This window comes from Stenella coeruleoalba (genome assembly GCF_951394435.1).
Source record: "Stenella coeruleoalba genome assembly, chromosome: 21".
NCBI classification, from domain to species: domain Eukaryota; kingdom Metazoa; phylum Chordata; class Mammalia; order Artiodactyla; family Delphinidae; genus Stenella; species Stenella coeruleoalba.
Genome location: NC_137167.1, coordinates 14659366 through 14685498, shown reverse-complemented (window position 1 = coordinate 14685498; position 26133 = coordinate 14659366). Strand labels below are relative to the sequence as shown.

General features: G+C 43.4%; 1 protein-coding gene across 5 annotated transcripts in view; it reads right to left on the bottom strand.

Moving 5' to 3' along the window:
- MFHAS1 (multifunctional ROCO family signaling regulator 1) overlaps positions 1 to 26133 on the bottom strand; it is a 115924-nt gene that overhangs the window by 11749 nt on the left and 78042 nt on the right. For 3 of the 5 annotated variants that reach the window (XM_079909142.1, XM_079909141.1, XM_079909143.1), the window contains exons 2-3: positions 8395 to 8466; positions 7054 to 7180 (exon numbers count right to left, since the gene is read on the bottom strand). In XM_079909142.1, coding sequence (XP_079765268.1) covers positions 7054 to 7180; positions 8395 to 8466 — 199 coding nt within the window. Of the gene's footprint in view, positions 1 to 540; positions 7181 to 8394; positions 8467 to 26133 lie in introns of those variants that run through there. The other 2 variants (XM_079909144.1, XM_079909145.1) reach the window with 2 other exon arrangements.

Below are 26133 nucleotides of genomic sequence, written 5' to 3'. Positions count from 1 at the left end.
CCTTATATATTGAGGTGCTCCTATGCCGCGTGCGTTTATATTTACAATTGTTATATCTTCTTTTTGGATTGATCCCTTCATCATTATGTGGTGTCCTTCCTTGTCTCTTGGAACAGTTTTTATTTTAAAGTCTATTTTGTTTGATATGAGCATTGCTACTCCAGCTTTCTTTTGATTTCCATTTGCCTTTTTCATTCCCCTCACTTTCAGTCTGTATGTGTCCCTAGATCTGAAGTGGGTCACTTGTAGACAGCATATATACAAGTCTTGTTTTTGTATCCATTCAGCCAGTCCATGTCTTTTGGTTGGAGCATTTAGTCTGTTTACGTTTAAGGCAATTATTGATATGTAGGTTCTTATTGCCATTTTATTAATTATTTTGGGTTTGTTTTTGTAGGTCTTTTTTCTTTCCTCTTTTGTTCTCTTCTCTTGTGATTTGATGACTAACTTTACTGTTGTGTTTGGATTCCTTATTCTTTTTTGTGTGTGCATCTATTGTAGATTTTTGGTTTGTGGTTACTATGAGGTTTTAATACAGCAATCTATATAAAAACAGGATTGTTTTAAGTTGCTGGCCTTTTAATTTCAAATGCATTTCTGATATCCTGCATTTGTATTCTCTTTTCACGACTGCTGGCTTTCATATCATTTTGTGTGTGGATGACTTGCTACCTTTACTGTAATGTTTGCCTTTACCAGTGAGATTTTCCATTTGTAATTTTCTTGTTTCTAGTTGTGGCCTTTTCTTTTCCACTTAGAGAAGTTCCTTTAGCATTTGTTGCAAAGCTGGTCTGGTGGTGCTGAAATCTCTTAGCTTTTGCTTGTCTGTAAAGCTTCTGATTTCTACGTCAAATCTGAATGAGAGCCTTGCTGGATAGAGTATTCCTGGTTGTAGGTTCTTCCCTTTCATCACTTTAAATATATCATGCCATTCCCTTCTGGCCTGCAGTTTCTGCTGAGAAATCAGCTGATTACCTATGGGAATTCCCTTATATGTTTTGTTGCTTTTCCCTTGTTGCTTTTAATTTTTTCTCTTTGTCTTTAATTTTTGTCAGTTTGGTTACTATGTGCCTTTGTGTGTTCCTCCTTGGGTTTATGCTGCCTGGGACTCTCTGTGCTTCCTGGACTTGGGTGACTGTTTCCTTTCCCATGTTAGGGAAGTTTTCAGCTACTATCTCCTTAGATATTTTCTCAGGTCCTTTCTCTGTCTCTTCTCCTTCTGGGACCCCTATAATGTGAGTGTTGGTGTGTTTAATGGTGTCCCAGAGTTCTCTTAGATTGCCCTTATTTCTTTTCACTCTTTTTTCTTTATTCTTGTCCACAGCAGTGATTTCCACCATTCTGTCTTCCAGCTCACTTATCCGTTCTTCTGCCTCATTTGTTCTATTGATTCTTTCTAGTGTATTTTTCATTTCAGTTATTGTATTGTTCATCTATGTTTGTTATTTAGATCTTCTAGCTCTTTGTTAAACATTTCTTGTATCTTCTCGATGTATGCTTCCGTTCTTTTTCCAAGATCTTGGATCATCTTTACCATCATTACTCTGAATTCTTTTCCAGTTAGGTTGCTTATCTCCAATTCACTTAGTTGTTCTTTTGAGGTTTTATCTTGTTCCTTCGTCTGGGACATATTCCTCTGCTGGCTCATTTTGTCTAACTTTCTGTCATTGTGGTTTCCATTCCATAGGCTGCAGAGTTGTAGTTCTTCTTGGCTTCTGCTGTCTGCCCCCTGGTGGATGAGACTGATCTAAGGGGCTTGTGCAGGCTTCCTGGTGGGAGGGACTAGTTTCTGCCCACTTGTGGGTGGAGCTGGGTCTTGTCCCTCTGGTGGGCAGGGCCCTGTCAAGGGGTGTGTTTAGTGGGCAGCTGTGGGCTCAGGAAGACTTGAGGCAGCCTGTCTGCTGATGGGTGGGGCTGTGTTCCCACCCTGATGCTTGTCTGACCTGAGGCCTCCCAGCACTGCAGCCTACAGGCTGGTGGCTGGGGCCAGGTCTTGGTGAGAAAATGGCAGCCTCCAGGAGGACTTGCACCAATGAGTACTCCCCAGAACTACCGCCACCAGTGTCTTTGTCCCCACAGTGAGCCAAAGTCGTTCCCCCTCCCCCCACCAGTAGGAGACCCTCCAATACCAGCAGATAGGTTTGGCCCAGGCTCTTGTGAGGTCACTGCTTTTTCCCCTGGGTCCTAGTGCACATGAGGCCTTGTGTGCACTCTCCAGGACTGGAGTTTCTGTTTCCCCCAGTCCTGTGGAATTCCTGTGATCAAATCCCACTGGCCTTCAAAGCCAGATGCTCTGGGGGCTCCTCCTCCTGAAACCAGACCCCCAGGCTGGGGAGCCTGATGTGGGGTTCAGAACTCTCACTCCTGTGGGAGAACCTCTATGATACAGTTATGTTCCAGTTGGTGGTTTGCCCACCTGGCAGGTATGGGATTTGATTTTATCGTGATTGCACAGCTCCTACTGTGCTGCTGTGGTTTCTTCTGTCTTTGGATGTAGGATCTTTTTTGGTAGGTTCCATCATTTTTTTATTGATAGTTGTTCAGTAGTTAGTTGTGATTTTGTTGTTTTCATGAGAGGCGGTGAGCTCACGTCCTTCTACTCCGCCATCTTGTCCCCACCCACTGTATGTATCTCCAGTATTTCTTAAGGTAAAACATTTTCATAGCTAACCTTCTGAATCATGTCTTTTAAATGAAAATCAGTAGACAAATTGAGTCAAGTGGCAGTTTTTCAGAATATATATTTTAACTGGTAAAGGAGGAAAATCTCTTTGGAAATGAGAAAGAAATAGTCCATAAGTTATCTACAAATGAAAGGCAAATAGCAAGCTGCAATTTGCCCAAAGAAGTTCACACTTCCCTTCTGAGCTGAAATTTTAAAGTGTCTCAACCTGTAAAGCAACAGGATGAGACAGGAATTCACAAATAATTTTTTAATGAAAAAAAAAATCCTTCTATTGTACTTGCTTTGCTTTTCCCACTGAAAGTATATTTTTGCCCTTTATGATCCCTAAAGTCCAAGGCTCAGTATCCCTGTCTATATTAAAGGTCACTTAGGCTGCTGCTCAGAAGTTCTGAAGGATAAATACGTGACAGATGGATGTGTTAATTAACTACATGGTGGGAATCCTTTCACAGTGCATACGGATATCAAATTACCACAGTGTACACTTTAAATATCTTACTTATCTGTCAATTACATCCCAATAAAGCTAAAAAAAGGAAGATCAGTGGGTGCCAAGGGTTAAGAGGGAAGAGGGGAGGGAGGGGTAAAGAGGGGGAATGCAGAGGATTTTTTAGGGCAATGAAAATATTGTATAAGATACTGTAATGGTAGATACATGTCATTCTGTATTTGTCCAAACCCATGAAACGTACAACATCAAGTGTGAACCCTAATGTAAAGCGTGGGCTTCGGGTGATAACAAGGTGTCAGTGTAGGTTCATCACCTGTGACAAATGTTCCAGTCTGGTTGGGGAGGCTGTGTGTGGCCAGGGCAGGGGGTAGATGGGGTCTTTCTGTACCTTCTGCTCGATTTTACTGTGAACCTAAAACTGCTCTTAACAACTAAGTCTTTGTTTTTAAAAATTGCTACCTATACTTTAGGTATAGGTAGAGTTCTGAAGGAGGCTGATTTCCCTCCAAGAAACTCCATTTCCCTTCTACTGTTCAGTAAACGGGGCTGGCAGCAGGGGTACACGTCACTCCACTGCCTTCAGACTGCACTGGGCCAAGGATAACAAGCGTTTGTACGAATTTCCTTAAAACTCACAAATCTGTTTAATACCAACACACCAGGGAGCAAAACCATTCCTGAAAGTGGCACTAAAAATTACTTATTTTCTGCATGGAACTAGGTATTGTATTAGACACAGTGACTGCAGGTGGGCATGGGCATGAAATTTCTCTTTGATGAAAATGTTCTAAAATGAGATTGTGGTGACAGCTGCACAGCTCTGTAAATATAGGAACCATCACTGAATGGGTAAGTTTGATGGTATGAAAGTATACCAAAGCTTTAAAAAAATGTTTATCAGACAGAATCCATATCCTTAAGGAGGTCAGAATTTTTCAAAGCAACCCAGCAAATCTGCTGCTAGACGAATTTTCATCTCATCTCCAAGGCAAATATCCTTGAAAATCAGCCCAGGATTGCCAAAGTATGGAAATGACTCGTATTTCTATCTGATATGAGCCAAGGGACCAAGAAGTCACTCAGTTGATACGTTTCTCCTTGGAGAGCGAGGTGCCGAAGGCCAGGCATTTCATTCACTTCATAACCTCTTCCCCGTGGAACGCTGGCAGACACTTCACCATCATCCAAGGTGAATTAGGAGAATAAGCCACTTTTTTAAAAAAAAAATCACTACTTGCTCTTTATTCTCTGTCTGTAGGTGAATAACACACCTCGAAATTTTAAAAAATGAGAAATAGAGAAGCTTGGAATTCATAAGGAAGATCCAATCAAATAACAGTCATCAATGGTTTTTCCTTATAAAGCTCGTAGTAGCACCATTATTTTACACATGGTCAAAGGCAGGCCGTTAATGACAAGTCTCATTTGACCTATAAAGGAGAGTGGTAAACTGGTCAACGAAGAGCTTGGGACGCCTTTTTAAAACCACTGTAAGATCTGGATCAATGACCTAAGAGTAGGGTGATTATTCTGGTTTTCCTGGGATGGCTCTGGTTGCCGCCTGTCGTCCTGGCAGAGTTATTAAGAATTCTCCTGAAGATGAGACTCACTGGCCTGGGAGCCCTGGAGGGGATCTCAACGAGCAGAATGTCTGGCACACACATGACAATCATCTGAGTGACTCGTTTTCTTAAAGACTAGTGCCTGGCCCTGGAAATTCTGATACACACGTGCCTGATGAAGAAAGTCTGATCTTGACCATCGACCTACATTTTAGAGGAGGAGAGAGCAGTAAAAGGTCACTCCCTAGTGACTTGCCTAAGTTAACTGGGGCTGGAGTTGCAAAACCAGGGCAATAACTCCAGCCTACCAATTTCTACTGTCCGCTGAGACCCTAAGTCTAACTCTCAGAAGCTCTCAGGCTCAGACCCAAGCTGTCTGGACCTAACGACCACCTCCTGGGACAGCTTTCCTCATCGATCCCCAAATCCCACTTCCAATACATTGCCATCCACTTGTAAATTAGAGATTCCACTGGGCTGTGCAGGGCCTGACTGTTTGTTTCCATTTTGTTCTCAAGGATATTCCTTCATTTAGAATTGAGAGTTACCCTCTAAATCTGCCATCCACTGTATGAGACCTTTTCTTAAAAATCCATTTCAAAATAAACCTGTTCACAGAGCTGGGTCAAAAGCAGTTCAGTCCCTAAAGGTATCCCCTCCAGCATCTAGAAGTCTCAGGTCATGTGGCTCTGATTACCCAGGGCTTTAAAGCTGCTTGTTCATTTCAGGTATGATAAACTGGAAGAGAGCGGAGCTGATAGCATTTCTGCAGCTTGGTGTAAATGTCGTTCTGTGGCAGTACAACAGAAGCCGGTGAGAAGACACTAACTCTGGCTCGGCGCCACTGTGGTTTCTCGTGCAAGTGGATATTTTAACTCCAACCTCTATCTCGTCTATTAAATGCCACGTGGCTATGGCAAAACAATAGGTTACCGTCTCTCCTGGCTCAGGAAAATCTACACCCCTGCAAAGCCTATTGCACAATTGTTTCCCTCCGTTCCAGACCCTGTTTTTTATCATATCCCTTTATCCTTACCCTATGTGTAAGAAAGGCACCAGTGTATACCAATTCAGAGAATGGTAACATTTCTGATGTTTGGTACGCTCAGGACAGGGGAATGTTCTGGTTCGTATTTAGTTACTGGGTAATCCTAAGAAGCATTTCAAGGTTTCACAATGTCATAGGGTCATATATTAGTGATAAGTTAACCTAAAAAGCATTCTGAATAGAAGAGCATGAGAAAAGACTTTCCCTTGGGTGTTCAGTGACATTTTGCAGCAAAGACGGATTAGGGATGTTCTGTCTAATGAGTCACCCGGTTTGGAGAAAAGGGACAGCTGGCTAATGAATGAGAAATCCCCAGCAGACCCTTGCTCTGCAGACAGCATATCAAGGGCAGGAAAGCTGATACTTGGAGGGTCGGAGACATAAGTTCCTATCACACAAACTCTCAGGAATGCAGCCTGACAGCAAGTTTCTCAAGAGGCCGTAACAGGTCACCATTCTCAAATACGAACTTTCCAACATCCCTATACAAAGCTTAGATATGGAAAAAATATTCTATGTGGTCAACTAGGAAGAAAAATGCTTGAAGTCTCCTTCATGAATACTTTGTTGGTATCACCCAGAGGACCAGGGACTACTTACTGCTTTTCAAGATTTGCAGTAGAAAGGTATTTCATCTCAGTCTAAAGTGGCCTGTTCAGTTCTTAACACTACAGAAGAAACCAAACAGATGAGTTTAACCTAAGTTTATCATCTGAGTTTAATGCTAAGCTAACCTTGTATCCAAAAGTTAGTTCACATGGGTACATTCTGTGTCTTTAAGTCCATTTTGGGGAAGGTGGGAAAAAACCACACAGCTTCTGATTGTCGAGGACTGATAGAGAATCAGAGACCCACAAGAAAAAAGGATCTGCTACAGATTTTCTGCCAGCTTTTCTTATTTAATGAGCCCTCGCTGTTTTCTAAAATGAGGGCCCACTTCATACTACAATGACAGAATTATGACTCTCTATCAAAAAAAAAAAATCGCTCTTTTTGGTTGCATATACCTGCAAATATACTAAAAAACAATGAATCATACACTTTAAACAAGTGAGCTGTATAATATGTGAACAAAATCTCAAAAAAGCTGTTTTAAAATGTTCTTTTATCAGCAAAAGTAAAAAAAAAAAAAGTCACAAATAACAAAAAATGAAAGTTCCTAGTTTGTTGTATAAGCCATAGTTTTGCTGTTGCCCAGATAACTAGGTCTGCCCTGGGGGAGCATTTCCAGGTTTGATGAAAGGTACTTTAACCTGGATTTTTGTTCTCAGGAGTGAGGGACAGGGGCTGCGGGTTCAGAACTCACTTGGAACATGGGCTGATCACAGTCGGTGTGGGTGGGTAAACCAAGGCAACATTCACTCGCTCGCTGCCATTCTTGGGGCAAATGATCTCTGCCACGCCTTCTGGTCTGGGCTGACTCAGCAACTCCCCTGCAGGAGAGAGAAATATGCATTAGTGAGATTTGCCTTCAAAAATGAGGCCACCTTAGAGAGGGGGTAGAGGAAACAGGGAGCAGGGCAGGTAGTGAGGACGACGGGAAGGGTCTGCAGACAGTGGAATCAGAGAACAAATGTGCAACCAGAGCAGAACTGGCTCTGCTCTCACTGGCTCATCTGCATCACTGTGGAGAACATTCTAATGGTGATGGCAGGAAGGCTACCATTCCGGACAAAGACAGCATCTGCCACTCTTTTCCTCACCTTCCTTTCCCCAGATGGGCTCCAGAGATCTTTATCTAGACGTTACCAGGATCCCTCGAGCCCGGAGAAGCAGGGCTGCCAAGGAGGTGTTCATAATGAGGATGGGGGCAGATGGAATTCACAGCAGCCTTGCAACAAAGCCCCGTATTAATGATCTGGAAATGCAGCTGACTAAAGGTGTGTTATCAAGGTAAACAGGCTGGTTCATGCTGGCAAGAGGGTTTCCTGGGTAGGTATGTGTGCGGATTTGTAAAGGACCAACACAATGCTCTCTTATGAGTAATGGGAGCTAGTAAGTCACCCCAGAGGATACCTGCGTACTCTGCCTGCCCCAGATACGATCTCTCCAACCAGATCATCAAATCCCCAAGAGCAGTGATGCCTTCCGTTTCTTGCTTTCCTCCCCACTGTCCGCTTACCCAGTAGCACCCTCTGCCCTTTCTCTGTTTTCATGGCCAGCTCTTGCTCAGAAAATTCAAAAAACAGCTTTTGGTGGACAATGGTGCATTATTGCCTAAATTCCCCTACTTATACCTAGAAAGTAAATAAATGAAACCAAAACATCTGCCAACTGGGGAAAGATGCTACTGGAAATAAAACATCAACAGCCATCACTTGTATTACTGATTTGAAATTCTGGGGACCCCAAAGTATATGCCATTCATGTGAGGATACAAAAAAATCCTTTGACTGCAAATGCCGTGTATCTAAACGTCTCACCTTCAGCGAACTCACATTGATAGAGCATGCCCATGTGCCAGCACTGAATGGACAGCTTTAAATGTACATCTCATTTCATCTTTACAATGTTACTATAAGGTTTATCCTCACTTTGCAAATGAGGAAGCTAACGTTCAGGGAGGTTATGTGATGTACCCAGAGTCAAGGCTAACAAGGGGCAGACTCGGGCTGTGACCTTGGGAACCCATCTCTGGGGCCCTTACCTTTTGCTGCCACCCTCTGATACCCGTCCCCCCAAAGTGGGGACTGCTTCTTTACTCCAGAACACATCTCTCCTAGAAAAGTAATCCAAAAATGCTATTATTCAGTAATGAACTAACCATTGACATCTTTGTACTTCTATGAAAGACAGCTGTTTCCTGGTTCGAACAATTTTATATGGCTTTGCAGAATACAAACCAAATGTAATTTGAGTTCCTTAACCAAACTAATGTAAACACCGAATGACTGCAAAAGTTAATTTAGCATCATTAGCTTGTATCATGGATACATGGGTATCAGAATTCTGCTCCAACACCAGCTAGGAAAAGATCTCAAAATATAAAAAGGCAAATTAAAAACGTAAACATTAAATGCTCTCGAAGCCATAAAATGAACCAAAGTAAGAGCATGTTGCACCAGACTGAGACTTGGAAGTCATCCAGTCCAAATACCACTTTACAAGTCAGAAGGTCTCTGAGTTTAACAGATTTGCTCGGAGTCCCACAGAGAGCTTTAAACCCACCACCTACCATGGGGCTAGCACTGCACCAAGAGAATGCTCTGAACCACCCAGGCCTGTTAACACCCCCAGTCCGGGACCGCCCTCCACTGCTTCCTCACCTGATACTTTCAGTTTCTACTTTCTGTCCCAAGATTACCCCCAAGGCTTGAACCCAGACTGGGAATCTCTGGCTTCCCCCAAGAACTCTCTCCTGGTGGCAATTTCACACAGGCCTCTGCTCCTCCTTCCTGCAAGTGCCTGAGGGCCCAGGATAACAAATGTAGATGTCAAGCCGCGACCCCAGGCTCCCGTTCCTGCACCGCTGGCTTCCTTGCTGGGAATAGTGTAGGTTTTGCCAGAGAACCGGAAATAATTTACAGTTGACTATTAAGCATTGGCTATCAATTTCTATTAAACCAAGAGCTTTAGTGCCCCCCACCCTGCCCCAGATGCCCAGAATCACCCAGGTCCAGGGAACTGGTTTTGTGTGGGCCGTACCCCTAGCAGCACTGCCAGCCACTGAAACAGCAGGAAAGTCGAAGGCACTGAGAAATTTCATGCATACGAAAAATTCACTTGGTGCTGTGCAGATGAGCAAGAAACAGAACAGTTCACGAGCTCCAAGACATGCGTGCACTCCGACAAGCTACTGCTTGGGGCCAGATTCTGAGGATTTCGGAAACGTGCCCAGTTGCTAAATTAAGAAAGTAAGAGAAACGGATTTTTCCTCTCAAAAAAAAAAAAAAAAACAACAAAAAACTATCTTATCAGTAACACGAATAGTGGTTCCTAACGTGTTGGCGACTAAAATAGAAGCTAATTGGCTCCGATTTCCGTAACACAAACTTGATTTTCAAACTAAAGCACAGGCTATTGGTTGAGCACCTAATTAGGGAGATGTTACTGTGTGAGGAGCTGCAGGGATACAGCAGTCTAAAGCAAGGCCTGTGATGTGGAGGGCTTCGGCACTGGAGAAAGTCGAGTCCACAAAAAAAAGAACTATGGTACTGTGCAGTGGATGCCCCCTAGGAAGTTATGTGATGCTAGAGAACGACTGATTTCCAGGACTGGAAAAGACCTGGAAATGTGGGGAATTTAGTCATCACTAAATCAGTCATTTAGTGATGACACATCAGTCATCACTAGCAAACGCTAATAAAAAAGATAAATTCCAAAGTTGGTGGCAGCTGCAAAAAAAATGTTATATTTATAGAAAATGTTACCAATAGAGGAAGGAGAAATATTCATGTGACCTGGTATATTTCCATTTTTAGGAATTCGCTTCAAGGAAGTGGGCCTTTCTTACAAAAATTATACAATGATTGCTCATAGCAACACTATTCATAACACAGTGAAAACTTAGTAACCCTCTCAAATATTCAACAAAGGGGAAATGATTAAAACCTATGACACAATTCAGAAGACAGAATTCTCTGTAGTCATTAAAAATTATGAGACCAATATTTCTGTGTAGAAAGTAAATTTGAAAGTATGTTCTCATTAGAAACATAAACTGATAAGGAACACAACTGGATGTGGAGTGAAATGGGTCATTCAAGATTAAATGGTCCTGAGGTTATTTGTTTATTCTTATGCTTGAATCAATTAAAAAAAAAAAGGCTAAGAATGCTTCACACTGAAGGGAGATGCCAGCTTTAAATGCTGATGCTTTCTCCTCTGTTGGATATTCTCTATTCATGTGCGGTTTTTACACAGTCTTCCTGAAGTAGCAGAAACTTGGCTGGATGAACAGACCACCGCATCTACTGAGGCTGTATTAGGCCACTACACAGTCTCCCTGTGCCTATTAAAGTTATGAAAAGCTATTCTTACTTAATCACTCTGTCTCAAGATTTCTGGCATTAAAATGCTAGTGAACGCTCATTAGCTGTTTTTCCCCTGTGGAAGAATAGAACACCAAGTTTTATTATGATTTATTTTTAAACTACAGGAGATAAGTGAAATGGCTGGTCTTTTTCTGCTAATCATCAGAATTCACAAATACTGGGCACATTATGCAAAATACTAAAAATGTATCACTCTGACGACACAAACCACGATATTAAAAGCCTAAAACATGTCTTTTCAGTACAAATAAAACCCACTTCCTGATCCAGGGTAAAGATCTGAGTTATGAACATCCCTCAAAACAGCAAAAGCGGTCTGGAAATTAAAACAAGCAATTATGTAGATTCTATTAAATAAGGAATTATCCAGATTTCTTCAAGGCCTCTTTCAGCTTGAATATTCTGAAGCTCACTCCTCCACCCCGCAAAGTTCACTGCTGTCTTTTAAGTGTGACTCTGGATGAGATGCAATGATACACAAACGCATGTTTCCCACATCCCCTCAGGGCAAAGGCAGCATCCTCAGAACCTGAGGAGCAGGAAGGCTCCCACTTTGCAAGCCCACCGCGTTATCAAAGGCAGCAAAGACGGGAGAACTCCACGGTCGCTTTTATATGAAGACAAACGCCAGACAGAGATAAAAGGACATCTTGTCTTAAAACAAACAAAGGCCAGAAAGTATATACAAAGGAGAGGTAAACACTGTGAATGTAAGTTAGTGCAGCCACTATGGAAAACAGTATGGAGGTTCCTCAAAAAATTAAGAATAGAACTACCATAGGATCCAGCAATTCCACTCCTGGGTATGTATCTGGGAAAAAATGAAAACACTAATTTGAAAAGATACATGCACCCCAGTGTTCACAGCAGCACTATTTACAATGGCCAAGATATGGAAGCAACCCAAGTGCCCATCAACAGACAACTGGATAATGAAGATGTGGTATATACAAATAATGGAATATTACCATTTGCAGCAACATGGATGGACCTAGAGAATATTACGTCTAGTGAAATAAGTCAGAGAGAGAAAAACAAATACTGTATGATACCATTTATATGTGGAATCTAAAAAATAATACAAACAAGTGTATATAGCAGAACAGAAACAGACTCAGAGAAAACAAACTAGTGGTTACCAAAGGGGAAGAGGGACAGTTTAGGAGTAGGGGATTAACAGATACAAAGTACTATACAGAAAATAGATAAGCAACAAGGATATACTGTATAGCCCAAGGAACTATAGCCATTATCTCATAATAACGTATAATGGAGTATAATCTGCAAAAATGAATCACTGTGCTGTACACCTGAGACTAACATAATACTGTAAAGCAAGTACACTTGAATAAAAAATAAGAAAAATGCACCACTGTGCACACTTGAGAGTGTGAGAAAAGGGAGCAGAAGAGATCTCCCAGTACCTACTGGTTCCCACAAAACCGACATTTGCAGACCTGGCCACCTCATGCCGTTTTAGGGGCCGGTCCCCACGGCTGAGCTTCAGCACAGCACAGCACCTCCCTCAGGCCCAGGGCTGGGCAGCTCCAGCTTGGCTGCTGTTCCAAAGAAATAACATAAATAGACTAGGTTGTACTTTTTGGTAGTCCTGTTTTTTTAAAAAAATCCATTTTGTGACTATGAATTATGACCATTTTTAGAAGAGAAACTGATGTGCAGGAAGTAGCACAGCGAGCCTGTGTCAAGAGCACAAACAGATCTGGTCCTTCCATCTCCGAGACCGCGACTGGGCCCATCTCTGGCCAACATCGTTTTCACAGAGGTAAAAATTATGCACAACTATGGAAGTGTGATCTTCCCAACTTATAAAAGTGTCTTAAAGTACCACTTTATAATAGTCACTTGGAATAAATGGAAACAATTTTAAGTTTAAAAACCAAAGGATATAGGTCATAAAATGTCATTGAATGTGGTATTTTCCAACATATTGAAATAAAAGGTGAAGTTTAAAAGTAAATTTAAAATCAAAATGGATTAAAGGTAATTTGGCTTTGGAATTGTTTTTGGAAATTTTACCATAACCTTTAAGTAAACAGGAGATATCAATAACTTGGAGCTAGGATAACTTTACTGGCAAAAGACATCCTGGTATAAATTAGATGTGAAACGAAAGAGGAAAATCTTATGTCCTAGGCCTGGTTCTGCCACTGAGTTCACTCATTCATTTAACAGGTACATAACAACCACCAATTAATGTGAGACAGCACCACAGACTCTGAGAGAACAGCAGCGAATAAGGTACACAAAGACCCCTGATTTCGTGGCGCTTACAGTCTAGAAGGAAGATTAGTAAGGAACAAACTACATAACTTATTAAAAACTTGTTACACAGATTATTAAAACAGGCTAATGAGATAGGGAGCGACTGGGTTGCCCAGGATGCCTCTCTGAGGAGGTGACGTTTATGCTGAAAGCTGAACGACAAAGAGAAGCAAGTCATGGGAAGAACATTCCAGGCAGAGGAAACCGCTAATGCAAAGTCATGAAAGTAGGAAGATGCTTGGCTGCCCAGAGAAGAATCTAGATCATGGGGTGAAGGGGAAACGGGACAAGACGAAGAGGCAAGACAGTGAGGCCCAGATCATGGACTCTGCAGACAGGGGAAAATGTTTGGTTTTGATTCTAAGTGGTGCGGAGCCATATGGAAGGTTTTGAATGGAGTAATGACATCTGATCTAAGGATCCCTCTGGCTGCTGTGTGGGATGGCAAAATGAAGGCAAGGAAGCCATAAGAAGGCTCACAGAGGAGCCTGGGTGAGAGGTGGTGGAGGCCTGGTCTGGAGAGACTGGCGTTATGTTTCATAGACGGTCAGCAGGACTTGCCAGTGAATTGGATGTGGAGGTAAGATGCAGAGACGAACCAAGGATAACTCCAAACCTTTGGTGTGGGAAGACGGCAGCTGGTGGTACTACTTGCAAGACTAAGCGAGAAGACTGTTAGTGGGAAGGGGAGAAATTAGGAGTTCTGTTTTGGCCAAGTTAGATCTGACTGTTAGACAACAGGGTGATAGATATTAATTGTGGAATTACACATTCAGTTCTGGATTTGCAGGAAAAGGTTAAGACTGGAGGTAGAGATTTGGGAGGAATCAGCAAACACATGATCTGGAAAGGCATACAAGTGAATGACATCACCCAGGAAATTGAGTAGATAAAGAAGAAAAAGGAAACAGACAGCCTGGGGTGCTCCAAGTTTAGAGCACTGAAAGTTTAGAGGCTGAAAAGGAGAGAGGCCAGCCAGGAACTGCCAAGGAGGCAGAAGGAGAACAGGAAGAACGTGGCTTCACAAAGGAAACCAAACTCCTTCAAGAAAAGGGAGTGACCAGCTGTGCTCAACTCTGCTGAGTGGACAAGCAAAGTAACAACGGAGACGGGACCACTGGGCTTGGAGGTGACTGGAGGCTTTGACAGAAGCAGAAAGGTGGGGACGGGTGTGTGACTGAAGAGGGCTGAGGAAAGAATGGGAGGCAGAAGTGGGAACCACAGCCAGAGACAGATTTCCACGAAGCGGTGAATTACGTTGTACTTGCCACTTGTACTCTGAGCTGGGTATCCCACACCCGAAAAACACAATTAAGGAGATGGCCTTGTTCCTCTCTGAGTTTTCTCCAGCTCTAAGTCTCCGTGTCTGAACTACTACAATGAACAGGTGGGTAGATGGAGGAGTGAGTGATAGAATGAGTGAAAGATCACAAGGCTCAGAAGATAAAGAAGAGAAAGGAGGGACTTCCTTGGTGGTCCAGTGGTTAAGAATCCGCCTTCTGGGCTTCCCTGGTGGCGCAGTGGTTGACAGTCTGCCTGCCAATGTGGGGGACGCGGGTTGGTGCCCCGGTCCGGGAGGATCCTGTGTGCCGCGGGGCAGCTGGGCCTGTGAGCCATGGCCGCTGAGCCTGCACGTCTGGAGCCTGTGCTCCGCAACGGGAGACGCCACAGCAGTGAGAGGCCCGCGTACCGCAAAAAAGAATCCGCCTTCCAATGCAGGGGACATGGGTTCGAACCCTGGTCCAGGAAGATCCCACATGCTGTGGAGCAACTAAGCCCATGTGCCACAGCTACTGAGCCCACATGCCATAACTACTGAAACCCGTGTGCCTAGAGCCAGTGCTCCACAACGAGAAGCCACCACAATGAGAAGCTCACGCACCACAACAGAGTAGCCCCCACTCACCGCAACTAGAGAAAGCCCGCGTGCAGCAACGAAGACCCAACGCAGCCAAAAATAAATAAATAAATAATAAAAATAAATTAATTATAAAAAAGAATGTAAAAAAGAGAGAAAGGAGCCCAGCGCAAAGGCCCTGGAGGCCAATGTGATGAACTGCTCTTTTGAAAAGATAATCAGGGGTGTCCACGTCTTTTCCAGAGTGGGTTATGTGGTAAGAAAGCCATCTGTATGGTAGACATTTCCACTAAAAAAAACAACAATGGTGAAATAACATGTGCTTGCTATTGAAAACAGATTTTTATCAAAAGTCAGTCTATGCAATACTTAGCAAATTACCAATGCCATTTTTTACAGAAACTAGAACAAAAAAGTTTACAATTTGTATGGAAGCACAAACGACCCCGAATAGCCAAAGCCATCTTGAGAAAGAAAAACGGAGCTGGAGGAATCAGGCTCCCTGACTTCGGACTATACTACAAAGCTACAGTCATCAAAACAGTATGGTACTGGCACAAAAACAGAAATATAGATCAGTGGAACAGGACAGAAAGCCCAGAAATAAACCTACACACCTATGATCAACTAATCCATGACAAAGGAGGCAAGAATATACAATGGAGAAAAGACAGTCACTTCAGTAAGTGGTGCTGGGAGAACAGGACAACTACATGTAAAAGAATGAAATTAGAACACTAACACCATATGCAAAAATAAACTCAAAATGGATTAAAGACCTAAATGTAAGGCCGGATACTATAAAACTCTAAGAGGAAAACATAGGCAGAACACTCTCCGACATAAATTGCAGCAAGATTATTTTTGACCCACCTACTAGAGTAATGAAAATACAAACAAAAATAAACAAATGGGACATAATGAAACTTAAAATCTTTTGCACAGCAAAGGAAGCCATAAAACAAAAAGACAATCCACAGAATGGGAGAAAACATTTGCAAATGATGCGACTGACAAGGGATTAATCTCCAAGATATAAACAGCTCATGCAGCTCAATACAAAAAAAGAAAAAGAAAAAAAAAGCAAAAAATGGGTGGATGATCTAAATAAACATTTCTCCAAAGAAGACATACACAGATGGCCAAAAGCACATGAATTATTAGAGAAATGCAGATGAAAACTACAATGAGATATCACCTCACACCAGTCAGAATGGCCATCATCAAGACGTCTACCAACAATAAAAGCTGGAGAGGGTGTGGAGAAAAGGGAACCCTCCTACACTGTTGGTGGGAATGTAAATTGGTACAACTATTATGGAGAACAGTATGAAGGTTCCTTAAAAGACTTACAGAGCTACCATATGATCCAAAATCCCACTCCTGGGCATATGTCTGGAGAAAACCATAATTCGAAAAGATACATACACCCCAATGTTCATTGCAGCACTATTTACAATAGCCAAGACATGAAAGCAACCTAAATGTCCATTGACAGAGGAGTGGATAACGAAGATATGGTACATATATACAATGGAATATTACTCAGCCATAACAAAGAATGATGACATTTAACATGGATGGACCTAGAGACTGTCATACTGAGTGAAGTAAGTCAGACAGAGAAAGACACATATCATATGATCATTTATATGTGTAATCTAAAAAAATGTTACAGGGCTTCCCTGGTGGCACAGTGGTTGAGAGTCCGCCTGCCGATGCAGGGGACATGGGTTCGTGCCCCAGTCTGGGAAGATCCCACATGCCGTGGAGCAGCTGGGCCCGTGAGCCATGGCCGCTGAGCCTGCGCGTCCGGAGCCTGTGCTCTGCAACAGGAGAGGCCACAACAGTGAGAGGCCCGCGTACCGCAAAAAAAAAAAAAGAAAAAAAAAAAGAGAGAGGACAACCTGTAAGCAAAACAGAAGCAGGCCAGTTGGGGTTCTTAGGGATGACCTTGAACTAAGGTATAACTCAGTACCTATCTTCAGTGAGTCTTCATGGCTTGTCATTAGGCTGCACCGAACAAACGAAATTTCAACACTTCAGCGTCTTCCCAACATCCTCCAAGGTGGTGACAGTGGTGACAGTTACAGGCAGAAGGAAAGACAAAGGCCACACTCTTGATTCCTTCTCTGACTTATTCCATGATGCTAACCTGTGAAGCACTCAGACTTTCCTGATGAGTAACTCAGTGGAAGCCAAGCGTCCCCGCAAGCCGGGCACACATGATGGACACTTTGAAATTTTTCCTTTTATGGCAGGTGCCCATCTGGAGCAGACAAGCCTAGCTTTTCCTTGTTTAACCCAATTCCTGACAGAAGATGACTGTCCTCATAGTAATGTTTGCTTTTAATTTCAGAAAGCTTTTTGTTTGTTTGAGGAACAGGAGGTGACTGAACATCTCAGGTATGCTAAACTGAGAATAGTGGCATTTGGTCCAGGGCCCCTCCTGGATGGATCATCACATAGGTCTCTTCTGGATCAAAAGAGCTGGGACCTCAGATCAAGCACTTGGCAAAAGTTCAACCAAGGCGGTGGGGGGGGAACTGCTGACAAAATTTCTTTGTAAATCTTCTTCCCTCACATTACAAGCTTACACTTCCTTTTCCTAATGTCGTTTTTTTCTTTTTTGTGTTTTTGTTTGACCACATGCAACCCTCTGTACCATTCTTCCCCACCACTTCCTCATAACTCAGTGCTTTGAAATTCCCCTTCTACAGCCCCCCTATTTCCATCACCTGCGGTGGAACAAAAGTCCCCATCTTCTCCTCCTCCTCCAGGCTGCTTTTCCGCCTGGATTCTCTCCACCTGCTGAAAGAGTCCCAGGGTGCCCAAGGAGTTTCCTTCCCCAAGTGTCCATCACAGAACTGGGATGAGATGCCAGGGAGAAACTTTGGGAAGATTCCCTGCTGAAGTATGAGACCCCAACAGACACAAAATAAACATTCCTGGAGACCAGGATAAACATCCCGAGACAGCAGGTAAACGTGGCTCCTGTGGTGTTTATTAATATGTAGCAGAATTACTCCAGGGAAGTTGCCAGAAACTGGGGTGCCTACACTGGGTTTGCTTTTGGTTCTAAAAGAGTCAAAAATAGCAAAATAATAGATTGCTTTATATCAACGTTCTATACACTGGCTGTTGTCAGCACCTTTATCAGTCCCAGACTAGCCCAGATAATATACAAATCGCGATATCACAAGAACAAGAGAGCCTGTCTTTAGATTCTGTACAAGATTCCTCGAGAATATCTGAAAGCAAATCATGCTATATCCTAGAAATGTAGAACAGTGAGGTACCACTTCAACAAGGTGGTTTTAGGACAAGAAAGCCTTCATATCGATGGTAAGCAGGCTTTAAAAATTCACCACCCTGGACTTCCCTGGTGGTCCAGTGGTTAAGACACAGTGCTTCCAATGCAAGGGGCACGGATTCAATCCCTGGTCAGGGGAACTAAGCTCCCACATGCTGTGCAGCACGGCCAAAAGAATAAAAAAAATTAAATTCATCACCGTGAAAGAAGTCAGATGGAGAAAGACAAATACTGTCTGATGTCACTCATATGTGGAATATAAAAAACTAATAATAACTAAATGAACAAACCAAACTAAACAAAAACAGGTAGATGCAAAGAACAGAATAGTGATTCCCAGAGGGGAAGGGATGGGGGGAGGGTAAAAAGGAGGAAATAGATGGTGATGGATAGAAACTGAATTTTTGGTGGTGAGCACACTGTAGGGTGTACAGATGTAGAAATATAATGTACACCTGAAACTTATATAATGTTATAAATCAATGTTGCCTCAATAAAAGAAGAGTAAAAACTCACTACCCATGAGAAATGGCAAGGGCTTGACCAAAAAGATGTAGACAGATTCATGCAAGTAAAATCAATAACGGGACACACTGTGAAAAGGTCAAGCTTCCGAGGTTAAAGTTTCAGAGGACAGCTAAGGCCTCCCACAACCCTATACTCTTAGTGATGACAAAAGAAATAGTGACCTAATCATTCATACACATACAGGTGTCTCACTGGAGTTACGACCTGGAGTTAACTGATCAGTTGCTGGCTCAGCTCAAGCCGTTGCACAAACGGCCTTACGAACAAGCACATCCTTCAGCAAAAGGCACGTGAAGACTTATACCACCCTCTCCTGACCTTCAGTAGGTCTGACCCGTGTCAAAGCTGACCAGGGACAGAGGGACACGCTGCCCTGCCTGTTCCCGCCACTCAGTCATTCCAGCTCCTCAGACGTGTGTGCCGGCCACTTGGCTCCATCAGCATTGCTAAGGGTTTATATAAATACAAATCCACCCAAGAAAGGAAAAATATTTCCCCTTTTCCGGCTCTGGATAAAGTTCTAGCAGACTTGGCCGACGATTAGACATGCTTCACAGATCAAAGTACGCTAAGGGGGGGCGGGGGGAGGAACAGAGCCCAAACCCAGCGCTGGCCTGCCCCCTTCTCAAGACGCAAGTCAGGATCATCAAAAGCCCCCATGCTGCTGGGCTGGAGTGCTTTCAAAAGGTGACTCTTTATTTGGAGAGCCTGTCACCTCCTTCTTACTGGAAACGGCTCCAGGCTCAGAGGAGTGAGTGAATACAGACAGTTTCATAAAAGCCTTCAGACTAAAACTGTCTCCCTCCAACCTGAGTTCTCCTTTCAACTGAAAAACGGGAGGAACTTTTAGGACCTGAACTGAAATTTGAAACACTGGCCAGGCAGCCTTGTCAAAATCGACCTGGTTTTGAAGGACTAAGGGAGGCACCTGAAGTCCTGAAGGATGATCAGAAACTGTATTTTGGCTTCAGGTCTCAGAACGAAGCTAAGAATTCCTGCGGATCGGTTTTCTTGGAGGAAGGGAGGGGGCAGGAGAAATGAATTCCTCTGGGTGAGGGGTTGCTGAGAGACCCCACAGACTTAGGGTCAGACCCACAGAGCCTTGAGGCTGGAAGAAAGCTTGAGACGGTTCAGCCGCCTTATTTTGCACATGAATAATATCTCCCACTTGCATAAACAGACACTACTGGGACCGTGTTCCAGCCAGGACCCTCTTCCAACACCAGCTTTTCTTTATCTACTCCCCCCACCCAAGTTTCATTCCCAGAAGATCCAGCCTGGACTTGAGGCCATTTTAAACAAAAAGCATCCCTGGCGTCCTGAAAAATGTTACATTGCACGACCAATGGAAACCGAGCCCTCCTTAGACTCTCCAGCCTCTGCAAAGTTGTAACTGTGAACAAGAAAGAATTCTTATTTAATTATTTAAGTCTATTTTTTCTTATTTTTCAGGTACACCTTCCTGCGGGCAGGTGCAGCTGGCTTTCAAATGAAGCCTCAGTGCAAAGAAAATGTAATCATGAAAAGTGTTGACACCCGTTAGAAAGTATGGGACCCCCAAACAGGACTGGCTTCCTCAGGGGAAAGAACCATTTCTCGGGGTAGCTCAGTCCACTCCCCTGGCCGTGGTCTCAGGTCACCTCCAGTCCTGACTTCCGGCCTGAATATCAACTGAGATCTCATTGCCTATTAAACACTGATTAAACACCAAAATCAAACTCCTGATTCCCACTGGCCTCACGCCCCACCAGGCTACTCCTTTCCCAGGCTTCCCGTGTCTGTGAGTGTCCACTCTGTCCTTCAGTTACTTTGGACAAAACACATGGGGTCATTTTTTACGCCCTTCTTCTCTCACACCACACACTGAATACATCGGCACGTCCCACTGCTCCAGCTTCAAACCCATCGGCATCCGACCACTTCCTCAGCTCCCTGGTCCATGCCACCATCAACCCGGATGTATGGCGGTCTCCTGACCCCACAGTCTATTCCCCACTGAAGCCAGAGCAATTCCCTCCCAGGGCACGTCAGACCATGTTACTCATCTCCTCAGATCCTCTGCCGCCTCCTTTGTCACTCACACATCTGCAGGGTCCGGTGTCATCTGCTCCATTCTCCTGCCCCTCACTCCTTCCTCATCCTGCTCTAGCCCCACTGGCTTCCTTATAAAGCACACTCCCACCTCAGGACCCCGTTTTCACCACTTAGGTCCCCATCCCCCTCCCCATACAAGCTTCATTCAAGTCTCTGCTCAGATGTCACCACCCCAGAAAGAACTCCCTGACCACCCCCAACCTCCTGGTCACCCACATCCCATCACCTGCTTTACTTTTCTTATGGTGCTTCTGTGCACCTGACATATACTGGTTGATGGTGTGTCTCCTCTACTAGAATGTAAGAGCCACGAGTGTGGGGACTTCTCACGCTCACTGTTGGATCCAAGCATCCAGCACAGTGCCCGGACCATAGCAGGCCTGAGACAGATGGTGAAGAAGAATCGATCGTTTGATGAGTCCGTAAGTGGATGGCATATACAAGGCGGCTTCTCGAGCTCCCTCAGGTCTGTGGTTCCAAATCTGACACTGGTGTGGCGCACAGTCAGGCCATCAGGGCCACAGTCTACACCCTCCTCTTCCCAAGGGCACACGAAGGCCCAGCTGGGCAGGTGTCAGACTTCTCGGCGTATCATTGCTTCCTCCACACGCCAGGCCTGGCACACAACCCAGGAGTGCTCCGCTCTGGAACTCACTCTGCTTTTCTGTCCTACCTGGTTCTCGCATCTTTTACAAACTAAAAGTCATGCCAAACTCAAGACCCATTTGGGAAGATTCTAATGCCAACATCTTGAAAGGTATTCTAAATTCTGAGAATTACAAGACTCAGAGACTCTTTAGGAAGACCTGTTAAGTGTAGCTAAAAATGCCCTCTTCTTAACTATCGTTGGAAATGGGTTATTTAGAGAGTGGGGGTGGGGAATAGGGAACAGAGATGCCACAAGTTACTTAGCGCTCTGGGGGTGGGTAGGAGGAGCTGAAATGAGACCTTAGCACCGCCCACTTTCCCCAGTCTCAGAGAGTTTGCTCACACACATGCGCTGATCAGCACCCTGCTGGCTTCTCCAGGGAACCCTCTGGAGGTCTCTTCTCTCCGGTCCTGTGTCCTGCAAACTCTGGTCACCCTGGGCTCCTTAATTCAGAGGGTCTGTCTCAGCTCCGCCCCCTGCACCGCAGCCTGGACACTCTCAAGGCACTACGCTGGGCCAATTATGGGACTCATCTCATTTGTTTCCCATATCTCGGGATCATTGTCCTTTGTCATCTGATGCTCAGGGTCTTGAAAATCATTATTTTATATACTTCGCTGGAGTTTTTTCCCAGGTGCAAGAGTAAATACAGTCTCTGTTACTCTATCTTAGCTGAAAGTGGAAGTGTTTTTATAAGTCTTAAAGTACTTTTGATATTGTGAATAAAATAGTTTCTTTCTAAATGATAAACCCGTCATCAAAGTTAAAAACTTATGTTCCTCCAAAGACAATGAATGAAAAGACACAGACTAGGAGGAAAGATTTGCAAAGCATGTATCTGATAAAAGGGTTTGTATACAGAATATATACAGAACTCTAAAAACTCAGTAAGAAGAAAAAAACCCAATAAAAAGGGGGCAGCAAAAGTTTGAACAGGGCTTCCCTGGTGGCGCAGTGGTTGGGAGTCCGCCTGCCGATGCAGGGGACATGGGTTCGTGCCCCGGTCCGGGAGGATCCCACATGCCGTGGAGCGGCTGGGCCCGTGAGCCATGGCCGCTGAGCCTGCGCGTCCGGAGCCTGTGCTCCGCAACGGGAGAGGCCACAGCAGTGAGAGGCCCGCGTACCACAAAAAAAAAAAAAAAAAAAAAAAGTTTGAACAGACATGTCTCCAATCAAGGTGTACCAATGGTAAATAAGCACATGAAAAGATGCTCAACATCATTACTCATTAGGGAAATGCAACCACAACCAGAACGAGATACCCTTCACATCTATTAGAGTGTCTAAACAAAAAAGGCTGACCACACCCAGCGTTAGTGAGGACTGGAGGAACTGGAACTCCCAACACTGCTGGTGGCATTTCTTGAAAAGTGGAAACATACACCTGCCATGTGATCCAGCTAGTCACTCTTAAACTTTTACCCAAGAGAAGAGAACGCATAAACCCAATCAAAGATCTCTATATAAATGTTCATAGCAGTTTCATCCGAAGTAGTCAAAATCCAGGAGCAACCCAAATGTCCATTAAAAGGTGAGCAGATGATAAACTGTGGTATATCCATACAATGGAATACAGGCCAGCAATAAAAGGGAATGAACCATGGGTATACACAACACAGATGAAGCCAAAAATAACTATGCTGAGGAAACGAAGCCAGACCAGAAAAGAGTGCATACTGTATGATCCCATTATATAGAATTCCAGAAAATGGAAACTAATCTATAGTAAATCAGTGGTTATCTGGGGTGGAGGTGGCAGACAGGAAGGGATCGGAGTGACCCAGAGGAAACTCCCGAGGGAGGGGGATTTGTTCATTTTCTTGATTGTGGTGATGGCTTTATGGGTAAATACACAGCTCAAAACTTACCAAATTGTGTACTTTCAGACTGTGCGCCAATTACATCTCAACTATATCTCAATTAGAAACAAACCCTATAGTTAACTAAAACCCCAAACTATCAGCAAGAAACACCAACTGGTGTTACAGCGTGACCACCCTCCCCACCAAAATGAAATGCTTGACAGATTTGGGAAGGATACATTTCATTTACCATATCCCATGACTTCCAAACTGAAAAATTAGGGAATCTCAGAGCAAAGCCCTAGAAGGCAGAAATGTCACATAAGCATGCATCTTTTTTGCTGAGATTCTTTTTTCAGCTTTTATTTATGATTATTTCATGTGTGTCTCACGTGATATTTGTAAAACAAAAAAAGTATATTCTGTTAGATGAAACTCAGACTGAAGCTATACTCAATCATATAGAAAGTTCTAATAATAATAATAGTAGATACTATCTAATACCTAATAATAATTGGCAGGTGACACTACCTACCAATGGCTATTAAATTAATAGATCAAAGTGGTTAAACATAGTTGATGGTTATAAACTTTCAGGGCATAGCAGTAATATGGAAACACACCAGCGTCTGCTGCTGAGGGATAGACGTGTAAGAGCTGACACCTATGGCAGGGTAAGTCCAGGTAAACATACTCCCTCCATCTCTAACCATCTAGAGACCTGTAAGCTTGGCTTCCTCTTCCATCTCAGGGAATTACTCTCTGCCTATTGTAAGCTGAAGAGTATCATCACTTAGAGGTGAGACATAAGCTTCAATTCATCCAACACTATCCCCCAGAACTACCCGGAGAAGACAAGGCTAAGGGCAAGAAGACATAAGGACAATGGCTTCTTTCAGTCTTGAAGCACAAAGTAGTCTAGTGACTGACTCACAACATTAGCTCAAAAGAGCACCATCTAATCTCCATCAAGTGGAAATTGCACCAATTTTGATTAAATGAACAGAAAAAATGAGTAAGTACCATAATAACCTCTACCACTTACGAGAAAATTTACCCTGGCTTTTATGGGAGGAAAAGTCTCCTTATTTCTTGAGCTGAGATATTACACCAAATTATATCCAAGCTTTTTAATTGAAGCCCATTTGTATCAGAGGTTATTAGTCTAATGAAGCCATTTGAAACAAAAAGTATAGACAGTTGCCAATCTACAAACATTTGACTTTCAAAAATAATAAATGGCCCCATTCCTCTTAGCAGTGACACTTTTAACAATTCCACCTAAGCAAGCTTCCTGTTGCCCTGTATTTTGGTGTCAGCTCTCATCCTCGCTGCAGCCATGCCCCCGAACCCCACCCCAGCTCACCGATGTGGGAGCCATCGCCCTCCTATTTTCCTCCTCACTGTGGCTCTAGCCTTTATCTAGCCGTACATCCTTCACCTACGCATTCTGGTATGGACTGCAAGTGCCAAGTCATCATGGCCAATACTGTTTCAGAACGTTGTAGGATTACACGGGCTTCGTGCTTCAGTCAGAGCATCACTGCCGAGGAGACACCCAGCCTACCTGAATCACAAGGACTTCTCCAAAGGAAAAATGAGGTTCTGATGCCAGAAGTGGAAGGAATGGATTACGAAGAAAAAGAACAATGGTAAACTATAATCTAGATACACATCAGTAAATACAGGTTCCCTGTATTTACCCCAGGTTCCCTGGGGTTGTGATATGGTACAAAGAAAAAAAGATGAGACGCATAGTAGAGGCTGCTAGAGTCTGCTGAGGAAAATGTCCAGGGAAGGAAGAGTTTATTTAGTTATTTTTTTAGAGTCCACATATAAGTGATATCATGCACTATTTGTCTTATTTCACTTGGCATAGTGTCCTCCAGTTTTATCCATGTTGTCTTAAATGATAGGATTATCTTCTTTTTAAAGGTTGAATAATATTCCATTGTATGTATATGTCTCTGTGTGTGTGTGTGTGTGTGTGTGTGTGTGTGTGTGTGTGTGTGTGTGTATATATATATATATATGCCATATTTCCTTTATCTGTTCATCTACTATGGACACTTAGGTTGTTTCCATACCTTGGCTCTTGTGAATAATGCTACAATGACCATGGGAGTACAGACATCTCTTCAAATAATGATGATGTCTCCTTTGGATATAGACTCAGAGTGGGAGGGAGGAAGAGCTTATGACACAAATTGACCATGTGTAAAAGATGTTGTAGGAATGAAAAACTCCGAACACCTAGGAAGAAAGGGGGAGCATGGAGTATTTGGAAAGGTCATTGTCCAAGGTCATACATAGTTTAAAATTATGACATTTCATGGAGTATTTGGAAAGGTCATTGTCCGAGGTCATACACAGTTTAAAATTATGACATTTCAGTGAGCCTGTGTGCATGAAGACTTGCTTATATTTCTGGATTTGAATACAGTGCAGAGAAGTGTTGCTAAATTTTCGATCAACATCAAAAAAAGGGTGGAAATGTTTTTTCTTTTATTATGAAACTGGAGGAAAGGCAAGCCTTATAAGTAGCATGCGGCCCACTAGAATTTTCCCTGATGATAGTGCTACTTTAGGAGAAGAAGAAGGATGCAAGGCCATAGAACAATTGTGAAAGCAAGATAAGGCTGCTGAGTCTTCACTCAGTGTATGAGATTAGGTTTTAATGGCATATGATGAAGTGGCCGTGACACAGCCGGCAGAGCTCACCGAGTTGTTGAAAATGGCTCTTGAAGCTACAGGAAATGGACAGTAGACGTAGAAAAAGAACAAGGTAAATCCAAAAGAGTGGGAGGACAAAATTAATCAAGAGAAAGTCAAAAATAGAGAAGAAAAGCAGTCAACTTGACAAAT